Here is an 11,432-nt window from a genome sequence, read left to right on the forward strand (position 1 = left end):
TTTTATCCCAATTGGGTTTTTCTTGGTAAAGTTTTTAATGAGGTAATCATGAATTATAAATTTAAAAATTAATAAAGAAAGAATTTTTTTATATAGTTCGTGTGTTCATTTCAAATTTTAAATTGTAATATATATATATATATATAAATTTTAACACAAAATAACTTAATATTAAAAAAAAAGTTTAAATAATTCGGGCAATTCGGGTGGGCTCGGGCCACCTGGCCGGGCTCGGGCCACCTAATACAAGCCCGCGTCCCGTTCAAGGTGAAATTCGGGCTCGGGGGGGCGGCCCAAATTTCTCGGGCGGCTCGGGCTCGGGCTCGGGCAAAAACTCGGGCTTTTCGGGCAGTCGCGGGCGGCCCGTCCAAAGTTCCAACACTAGTTGTAGATAAGAAAACGTTACATGATATCAATGGTAACAAAAAAAAAAGAGTGCAGCATGTTTTTTTTTTATATGTAAATATTTCATCAACAAATGGTTGTTGATATGATTCCCGCATTAATGCGTACAATTGTCAAGGATCACAAAACGGAACCTCTAAATCTAGATGTTTGGAAGATGAGAATGCAGGTGTTTCTCAAAGAACAAGATCTCCTTTTCTTTTCATTCTTTAAGTTGAATAATCACATGCTTAGCGCCACCACGTAGAAAACAACAACATTCCTTTAAAACGATCGAAAATAACGAAACAGAAGTTCAGGGAAAAACGGCTAAATAGCAAAACACGACAAATACCCAAAACGAATACGTTCTTCGGAGATGACATCACCATGAAACAACACAAGCTAGAGAAGTGGAAAAAACGTAAACAAGAAAGAACAAAACCAAGTGAGATTAATCATGAAAACTACAGGAAAGAACAGAAGACAACACTAATCTTCGTGAACGACGGTAATTTACAAAAACGACATAAATATAAACGGCAATAACGTTAGAAACGACCTAAATCAGGAAATCTCAAGAAATATGCAAACAATAGTAAACTTAAGAATATGCATTGAAAAGAATAAATAAATAAGCAAACTTAAGAAACATTTCCGGAAAACCGACAAAGTGTATAAAAAGCGCAACCTAACGGACAACCCAGAAACAGCAATTTTTGATAGACAATGGGTTTAACGTTAACCAGATTGTACAGTTGTACAGCAGCACATATATTGGAGAACATCGTCAACTTAGAAATTAGAAAAACCACCTTACAATGTGTTTGGTACGATGAAAAAATAGAAATAAGGAAGTATGTAAAGAGATTATTGGATGAAAAATTATAAAACTGGTTATTTGGTAAGAATGAAGAGAGGAGAGAAACGAAAATAGGATGAAAAAAAATTATGATGGGGTGGGGTCACTATTTTTTATTTTTTTAATATTAGAAGGAAAACTCAAATCCACTCATTGATAGTTAAATTTATTTTTACGTCTTTATTTTAAAATATTAATTAATATTAAACAATTGATAAAATAGTCATTTAGATTATTATTTATTTTCTTTCCTCTCATTATACCAAACATTATAAAAAAATAAAAAAAAATTAACTTTATTTATTTCCTTCCTATTTTCTTTCCTTTATATGTTTTCTTTCCATTCTCTTTTCTTTCCGTCCAACGGAAATAAGAAATTTTCGTTAGTGGAAGTGATAATTAATGGGACTATAACATCAATTTTTTTTATTTTTAGTTGGGGATTATTGCACATATTAATATGTTAAACTATGAATCTACACTTACATCAGAGAAATTGAGTGGGGAGCTCGGGCTCGAGCTCTTAGTGGGTCTTAGTTGGCCTCATGAGTAGCAGCACGCGTGGATGGAGCCAGGAATCTTTTATCAAAAGGGACTACTAAGATAAAATTTAGTGAGGATTATAAGGAACTTTAATTTTTAGTAGGGTCACACACACACACAAACATGATGTCTACATACATTAAAAAAAAAAAAAAAAATGAGGGAGGCTCAACCCTGACTTGGGTCTTAATTGACTCCGATTAGAGCTGTAAGTTTAAATCAAATTTACTATATATATATAAACTGTTATTTATTTTAAATAATTTTAAAATTTATTATTTATTTAATTTAATTTTAAAAATCTACTGCGTTCTCCCAAACTATTTTTAGATTAGGAAGGCCTAGCCGAAAGCCCTTTTTATTTTTCTAAAAAAAGGCGCCCTTTAACACGGTAGGCTTTAGAGCCGGACCGAGATTTTCTCCCTTATTTCCGGTCTAGTCTACTTAAAATATATGGCCTGCGGACCAGCCCAAAAAAATCGGGCTCAGGCTAGTTGGGCTAAACTTTCGCCTCTAGCTCTGAGGATGGTAGCATATATATTGAGCGGGATCCATAAATTTTCTCCCTATTGCATATTCATTTGACAATACGGAAATAGTAAAAAATAAGTCAATATGAAAAATTTTAAAAAGTATATAGGATAGGCTAATTTTTAGTTATAGAAATTAATAGGTCATAATTTGTCAAGTTATGGTTCATAACCAGATAAATTATTGACAAACTTATTAAGTTATGGTTCATAACTAGATAAGTTATAGACAAAAATCGTAAATTATGAACAATAACTTGTCAAGTTATGGTTTATAACCAGACAAGTTATGAACAAAAATAGTAATTTAACCTATTTATTAACTTATATAAACTATTGGCATATTAATTTTAATTATATTTTCCTCTTTCTCCCTTGATAATATTACACCGATTTACCATGGTTTACGTATGTGTTTTAATGTTTCTTAAACTTTTTTGACTCATATGTTATTCATTGCTTTGGTTTTCGGACTATATTGTGTTTTGACGGGACATATTTGGGTTTCATTGCTAGATTTCATTTGCGTGTGTTTAGAAATTTGTTTGTTTTGCAAATTGATTTTGGACTTAATTTACGATGAAGTTGTACTTTTAGGAATAAGAAACACTTCTCATATGTTGCCATTCCTAATTATTGGCACAGGATTCACCAAATAGGCGAATGTTGGGGGAGATCCATACATGGTGGAATGGATTACATAATATTCATTTGATCATTTTGCACTGATTTACGATAGGGTTGGTGAGAGCAAGTAATTACAAACTGTAAGCTTAGTCCTTACATGTATTAAAAAAAAAAAAGAAATGAAAAGAATTTTCTGAAACAAAATTAGAAAAGATGGTTTGAAGTTCGGTAGCAAGGAAAATTAAAAGAGATACTTGCAGGAACACTTTGATATATGTGTGTGAAAATGGATTATAAAGATAGAGAGTGACATTGTGAAAAGAGAAGGTACCTCGTGTGGCATATACATCCCTCATAAATTAGATTGTCAAGGACAATAATCAACTTTATCACCCACAAACAAAATAAAATTAGAAAAACGACGCCAACAATAAATTAAAAATAGTATAAAAACGACAAAGGCCTCAATAAACGACATTAAAAAAAGGCCTTTCAAGTTTCACGTTTCATTTCCAACCTCGGAAACGGCACCAACTACAAAACGACAACATGTTAAAAACGACAAAACCTCAGAAAACGACGTTAAGAGAGTGGGAACGGAATAGACGACAGATTCCAAAACGGTTAAAAAGTGGTGGATACCCACTAATGGCCATTCCTGGCTCACGTGAAGCTGGCTTCAGTTCACCCTTCTTTTTTGCTCTCTTTTCTTGTTAAATTACGTCAATTGCAGTGTGAATTAAAGAAATTAATTTTAGTCACACTCTCATTTGATATTTTCACTACTATTTATTCTATGTATTTTGGTGATTATCACACCAATTTTCAATATATTGTAATTTGTATAAAACGGTCCGAGTCAATAGTTAGAAGTGTAAAAAATGTGTTAAGAGTGGAGGAGAAAAAGGAGACTGAATTTTCATTCTATCGTTTTCACCCATGTTCATTTTATGGATTCAAATTATCTGTCTAATTTTGGTGTATGAAATGGTGTCTAATATCAGATTTTATCATATCAATAAAAAATTTAAAACAACTTTTAATTAACTTTTTATATCAATTAAACGATATGACATGATATAATTGGTTAGACATTAATTGAGACAGTAAAATTTAAACTGGAGATTTGAAATCCTATTTTATGTTCTGGAGTTGAGTCAAGTAATAAACCTTTTAGACACATTCCATAAAAATAATAAAAAAAATATAAGTAAAGAAAATAAAAGTTGCAAATGTGTAATAAAAAACCGTCAAATTTCTCATATTCTAGTATTCTACGATCAACCTCTAGACATTTTTGACTCATTTATTCTTTTTTTTTTACGAGTAAAAAAATGTACCATAATTACACAAAATGAGAAGACTCAGAAATCACCATGAAGTTGCTTAGAAAGACGTATGACCATTTTGCAAACAGGGTAACAACGTTTTTCCTAGGTAAAATTTTTTCAATTTTCAAGTTTTCCTAGGTTAGTCTTATATACAACGTTTCATGTCGCTTTCTCAGGTTAATCTTCAATCTTCTTTTTAACAGAATCAGCACCCTATTTTTGACCGGAAAGATCAATACATTTATAATTAATTTTCCTTTTTGTTTTTTCCTTTTTCCTTTTTATAATTAAAAGGAGAGCAATAGTTGGACGCTGAGAACTCCAAACTCAAAGACAAATTGCTAGACAATATCTTCTACGTCATTGTCAAATGGATTGCTTACCCTTTTTGTATCATTTTTTTTTCTTTTTTTGTTTTTCTTTTTTCTCCTTTGGAACTTCTTAGGAAGCAACATTCACGAAAAAGATTCTTAATTTAATATTTTTTTTTCAATAAAAACTACTCTTGCCTCCTCATTATAAACAACCAAAAGAAGACAACAATTTCTTTTCCTTGAAGTCTCGGCCATCACATCCCCCACTAGTTCATTTCCTTTCACTATTCCCTTCTATTTTCATTTCAAAGTTATATTTTCTCTCATTTACCCTTTTACTTTATATATTCAAATTTAAATTATTAATTTTATTAATATTTTTTTATCATAAAAAATTTAAAATACGTCAAAATAAAAAATTAAAGTTTAAATATATCTTTCAAACGAACTCTTAATAATATTAATAAAGCAAAAAAATAACATAGATACTTAAATTCAGAAAATAAATTTGATTTCACTTTTTTTTTGTCGTCACACATGCAGAAGTTTTAAGAGCTCATGCAAGCGTAAGGGCGTAAAGGGGTGAGGATTTTGCTTTGCGGGCATTTTCCCGAGGAAGATAAGAATTTACAAATACCAAGGGAATGGTGAAATGGAAAATCTCATTTTCCCAAATAGGAAAAAAAAAAAAAAAAAGAAGAAGAAGAAGAAACAGATTTTGTTTTTTTGTTTTTTTGTTTTTTTTTTCATCTAATGTGAAAATGCAAACACAACTATTTAACAGGCAGCTTTTTTATCTTGTGTAAACCGCACACACTCCACAAAAGGGTATTCACATAAACCAAGATTTTAAATAGTTGGTCTACTTTTAACATAGAAGAGAAAAGCCTCCTAAACTTCCCACTAAAACCAACCTTCCAACCAACGACCATATTTTGCCTTGTTGCAAAAGCTCCAAAAACATGAGCAAAACCACCATCACCACCTTTACCACCAAATGGAAAAAGGGCAAAAAAGGAACCCAAAAAAAAAAAAACCAAACTAACATAAACTAGAATAATTGAATCGGATCAAGTCTCGGCTCTATGCTCCGAATCAATACTAACATCGGTTCCTTCGCACTCCAACGACGACGAACGAAGCTTTAAGTTACTCATTTTCTTCACTTCCTCGCTTGAGTATATGAGTATCTTCTTCACCATTTTACAGAATTCACTGCAATTTGATTAAAAAAAAAAAAAGAGGATTGTTACTTTTGGATTCAATCCCGGGTAATGAAATGACAACGCAGGAAAATAGTATCCTTTTTCGAGTTACTCACGTCCATGGATCGTCCCCCACAAGCATCATGTCGTTTTCATCATCGGTAAACACGACTGCCCATTTGCTTGGCGGATGAAGCTCTCCTTTGATTTCAAACATTTTCTCCAACTCATTGATGAGATCGTTGTAACCGTTCAGCGTGGTCAAGTCCACAGCACGACCAACAGCAACCCCTTGCATTTGTACCTTCTCAATGGAAAATAAAATGTTCAGCTATTGAAATAATAATAATAATCATAACTGGTTCGAAATGGTAGCTTAATCTTAACAATTCGAGATAAACGTTTTACCTTAGTACGGGACCTTGAGCTAGAACCCTGTTTGCTTTGTGTGTCCTTTCTTGGTGGTGCCTGGGGCGTAAGTTTCTGCTCCGCTAAGAGCTTCAAGGCCTCCCCATTTTGAGCCTTGTCATCTTCCGATGCATATCGTGGAGATGATCCTTTGCTCGAGGATGCAACGACCAAGCACGTTGGCTCTCTATCCGGAGGAGACACAATTGTAGAATTGCTTGTCAAATTGATTCCGAACAGCCTACAACCTACAGAAGCATCAGACTTTGTCCCCTTTTCCTTTTGGATACTAGGTCTCGATGAGACAGGAGATGCAAAACCAGACAGAGCAGACCTTGCAGTAACAGTTATGTTGTCCCCCATGGAATCCGGGAAAAGGTTCAAAGACATATCCACATCTGGTGAAGAAGGCCAGACGCCTTCCGAGCGGACTACTGAGCCATAGTAATTGCCGTTACTTGTATCTTTCTGTTTCGCAGGCCAGACAACTTGGCGGTCAGAGCTTTGAGCTTCAGCATTACTACCTAACTGGGTCACGTCTGTAGATTGCGAAGATCCATGATACCAGAAAGCTGAAGCACCTGAAGTGATGGTGGCAACTTCTGTACTCCAATTGAGAAAATACAAGTTAATACAAGACCCCAGCAACATGTCATAAAAAAGGATACACTGCCAGAGTTTTTCTCATACCAGATGACGGAATCTCAACAGGTCGGGGTCTCTTGTTCTTTGGTGCCGGTTGTGTTATGTTTAAAGGATTAGAAGCTACAAAGGGCTCTATCTCCCAAGGAGAAACCGTATCTGGCCTTTGAATTGTGGCATGTTCATCCCATTGTACCTACAATCAGAGGTATATAAGAATTAGTTTAAGGAAACAATTACGGATCAACATCAACATTAGAATTAGTCATATGTAGAAGTACCTTCAAAGACCGCCATTTCGAATCTTTCCATTGCGAAGATGAATCTCCAACCCCAACTATGGTGCCCGTGAACCTAGAGAAGTATTGTAGGAAATTAACTGTCATGTGTAGGAAATTAACTGTCAAGTGGAAGAAAAACAAGTTAAACATCAATATCTCAAAATTTACCCCAATTACCTTCTCTCAGGCGAGTCTTCTCCCTCAAACCTCATCTTAAAGCGCATCCCAACAGAAAAGTTATGGCTTACAGCCTCTATATACTTGTTTACGCCAACAAGGAACTGATGATTAGTCCTGAAATACTTAACCAAAGTTACAAGCTTGAAAAAAAAAAATGGTATGCATCAAGACAAACAAATAAAGAATCATCGCCCCAACCTTGGCTTGTAGTAAACTATAAAGATAGTTTGGGTGGTAATAGCATGAGCAGCAGTTGCAAGCACGCCAAGATGCATGCTGTGGCTCGATATCACAGATGAAGGCATGAGACTCTGTTGACGAGCAGAACGCCGAACACCTACCCGAAGTTCTCCATCATCACCCCTGCAAAAGTCAACATGAAAAAAAAATCTAAGCTACCAAGCATGAATTCTCTAGAACTAAAAGAAAAATACACGTCATATATGAAGCTCATATACCTCAAAAACACAAAGGCATCTCCTGCAACCAATCTTTTTGAAGTGACAAATGTACTCCACCCTGTCGTAAGCAAATGCCTACGAGGTTGGCCTAATTAATTCAGCGGAAAACAAAACAGACAAGAACACAAACTCAATTCCAAGAACTCTTAACGAGGTACTAATTGCTTGTTTACCAATGCACAAAGAAAATTTCAAACTTGGTTACCTCTAAATATGTGCTTGAACTTCCACTCATACCCATGAAGATCCCTGGAAGCCAATTCCTGAGTTGGGGTTGCTTGAGTCATGTCCTGAATTATTAAAACAGGTAAAACACGAATAAATCATGGTCGAATACTTCTACACACAGATATAGCAGAATAATTCTTAACCTATATAGTCGATTACCAATGGAGGCAAGCATTCAGTGGCATGCTTTCGAAGAACTGAGAAACCGCCATGGGTGCTAGTATCGGAGGCCGTTAAGATCTTGCAAAATGAGTGAACAGCTGGCCTCGGAGGCTCAGGCATGACTGGATCAGGACTTGTGATTTCAACTTGCTGTATAATTGAAAGCCACCCAAAAATCAATTATCTACAAGGCAAGCACAAACACACCTACTCACAAACTCTTTTGTTGGTCACGTTCTATTTAGTCTTGCTATAGACATTGCAGCAAAGAGAATAGAACAATTTGAAATACATTATTCGAATCAAATAACACATGAAACTGAAAAATCACTATACTAAAAAAAAAAAAAGAAAGAATCTCACATCCATTTCTGGGACCAAAGTGATCTGAGCATAAACTTCATCTGTTTCTGGCTCTGCCTGCAAAATAATAAAATAAAATAAAACAGGAAAAAAAAATAGATAAAGAAGAAAGCAAATCACCAGATGAAAATGCTATAAACCAGAGATAGATTAGAAATAGACTTACCATATATTCAGTGTTGACCACTTTACAGAGGATCTTCGGAGGGAGATTAAAGAGAGGGAATTGCTGATTTTGTTCCTGATTCATCGACAATTCCAACTGCAAAAAGAAACCACAAGTTTTAGTTTTAAACCCCCACCATAAAACCAGAGAGAGAGAAAAAAAAAAAAAAAAAAAAGGTTCCCTCAACCACTAAAAACAAAAACAAAAAAACTATGATCTAAAAACAGAGGTTGAAGAGTTGATTACTAATTACTTGTTCCATATGGCCCTGAGGGAAGTAAAAAACTCTCTCATGAAGGCGAGGAATCTCCACCAAAGGCCCCGCACATGTCAGCCATAGGTCTTTGTACAGAGGATCTATGTGTCTCCACTCTATCAACACCAACAACAAAAAACAATAAAAATTTTAAAAAATATATGAATGACATATAATGAGCGTAAAGTGTGAGACTTTTTATTATGGTATGCTTGGTTTCCGAGTCCAGAAAAAAAAAAAAAAAAAAAAAAAAAAAAAAAAAAAATAAAAAAAAAACGAAAAATGAAATTGTTAAATTCCTCCGTTTTTTTTTTTTTTTTTTTGGTGAAAGTACTTGTAAAGCAAGGAAGAAAAAAAAAAAGAAAGATAAAAACTTTTGCATTTTTATTCCAAGGTGATCAAAACCCAGAAAAGAGCGAACCTGAATTAGAGCGAGGAGTCGACGACGAGCCTCCATGGGGATGAGCCATTCAAAGGCCCGGGAATGAAAGCAAAAACGACGAGTCGTTAGGGATGTAAGAAGAACCCAATGAGTTGAAATGAAACACAGCTAAAAAAAACGTCTGAAGAAGAAAAGGCTTCTTTTTTTTTTTTTTTCTGTTTTCACACAGTGTGGGAAATCATAGCCTACCCCATTTGCGAACAACGAAGACCCAGAAGACGCAGAAGCACAATAAGAGAGAAAATTAAATAAATTAATTAATTAAAATAAAATAAAAGGAGGAGAAAGGAAAAAGAAAATAACAAAAGGAAGCTAAACAGACAGGACGGTTATGCAAGCACTGATAATAATTATTCAGAAGCCGTACTATTTCTCCCGTTCTTTTTTCTCTCTCTTTCTCTGTAACGACTGTGATTTTTTATAGAGAGTTGTGAAGCTGTGCTTCTCTCTCTCTCCTCTCTCTCTCTCTCTCTCTCTCTGTTGTGTTTCCCAGTTTTCAGTTACAAAAGGACTGCTTTTGTTTGCTTTTTTTTTTCCCCTCTTCTGAAGCTCTTTCCTTTCTTCCGGGTTTCTTCTTCTTGTTGTGTCTTTGTTGTTGTTGGTGTTGATGTTGCTCTCTCTCTCTCTCTCTTAAGGACCTGAATCGACGTTACCAAATCCCAAAAACTGCTTCCTCTGAGTCATATTATAATCTCTCTCTCTCTCTCTCTCTCTCTCTCTAGGTTTCTTTTGGAGAATAGAGCCCTGCCTAAGTTTAGTGCTTGTTTGTGCTTAGTGTGCTCTCCTCACCACCCTGTTACAATCTGTGCAGTGACAAAAGAAGAGCACACTCATTTGGGCCACCTCATCAGGATGAATATGAAGAAGATTTTTCGAACCCCACACAAAAGTCAAGCATTCAAGCCCTAGCCAACGAGAACAATAAACACAAGTTTTGTGGCATGAATGTTCCTGATTTCTAATAAGTTTTTCATTTCATTCTATCCAATTCACATACTGTTTATTTATAATATAATTGTGATGTGATCTCACGTTACATACGCATTTTTGGTAAGTGTTTTTAGGCATCGTTCATTTTATCAATTCGAGTTTTTAATTTTAAATTTTTATAGTAAAAAGTTCTCAAAAAATATCATATTTAACTTTTTTTATTACAGTAAAAAACACTCAAAAAATGTCACATCTCAACTTAAATTGAAAACTCAAATTCACAAAGTGAGACCAATAAGCGCCGGTGAAAAGTTAAACAAAATCTGCGAGATTTTCATTAATTTACTTGTTAATGAAATTTTTAATATAATTTGGTGTTAATTGTGTGCTTTTCAGTAAGTATGTATTATTCTTACCGCACATGCATCATCCTCCAAGATTTTCATTAATTTACCTATAGTTTGTATTACGTAACAAACAAAAATAGAAATAATATGCATTTATAAGAATTTTAGTGATTATCATGTTATTTTATTAAAGTTAAAATGTAATTCTAACTCCAATTCTGATGCGATCCAATGTTAATATGAATTTCCGGTAAGTAATTCTTACCAGCTAAGTGGCCCTTAAGATTTTATAGAAATGACTTATGTGTTCTTTTTTGCTAGAAGACTGATGTGTCCTTAAATAAAGGTCTTAAGACTCAAATTGCTAGAATTTGTATGCAAATTTAATTTGTGACATTTTTTTTCGGAATAGAATGATAATCGTGACTTTTTTTTTTTTGAAAGGGAAAATATTTCATTTCACAAGAAATGACTTATATAAGACACTGATAATTTCAAATACAATGGAGATTCACCCCGACCTTTTTTACTGGATCCACCAGTAGAACACCATAGCATAAGAGCTTAACACATTTACAATTAATGTAAACTTTTCATAATTGAAGAAAGGGATGAATGATAAACTTTTCATAATTAGAGAAGCAAGAGCTTAACACATTTAAAACTATTGTAACAAAAGTTCTATTATAACTTTTTTTTTGTTCCTTTTTTAGGATTTTTTTTTATTAATTAGAGTATAATTATAATAGAAAGTCAATGACAATGATATT

The 11,432-nt window shown here is 34.0% G+C and overlaps 1 protein-coding gene across 2 annotated transcripts; it reads right to left on the reverse strand.

Moving 5' to 3' along the window:
* Positions 1 to 5,380: 5,380 nt before the first annotated feature.
* On the reverse strand, positions 5,381 to 9,961 carry LOC21406251 (auxin response factor 18). Of its 2 annotated transcripts, none has more exons than XM_024168356.1 (15): positions 9,365 to 9,961; positions 8,941 to 9,059; positions 8,688 to 8,783; positions 8,522 to 8,578; positions 8,156 to 8,308; positions 7,974 to 8,058; positions 7,766 to 7,856; positions 7,506 to 7,670; positions 7,305 to 7,421; positions 7,128 to 7,200; positions 6,895 to 7,042; positions 6,539 to 6,806; positions 6,205 to 6,445; positions 5,913 to 6,100; positions 5,381 to 5,806 (listed from the first exon to the last, which is right to left on the reverse strand). In XM_024168356.1, the coding sequence occupies exons 1-15, from the start codon at positions 9,411 to 9,413 to the stop codon at positions 5,662 to 5,664; spliced, it is 1,995 nt and encodes a 664-aa protein (XP_024024124.1). In that variant the 5' UTR covers positions 9,414 to 9,961; the 3' UTR covers positions 5,381 to 5,661. The 2 variants fall into 2 exon arrangements, with proteins under 2 accessions (XP_024024124.1, XP_024024123.1); XM_024168355.1 differs by having other exon boundaries at positions 6,205 to 6,806; positions 9,365 to 9,570; positions 9,753 to 9,773.
* Positions 9,962 to 11,432: the final 1,471 nt, after the last annotated feature.

The sequence above is a fragment of the Morus notabilis genome, unplaced genomic scaffold (assembly GCF_000414095.1).
Source record: "Morus notabilis unplaced genomic scaffold, ASM41409v2 Scaffold404, whole genome shotgun sequence".
Taxonomy (NCBI): domain Eukaryota; kingdom Viridiplantae; phylum Streptophyta; class Magnoliopsida; order Rosales; family Moraceae; genus Morus; species Morus notabilis.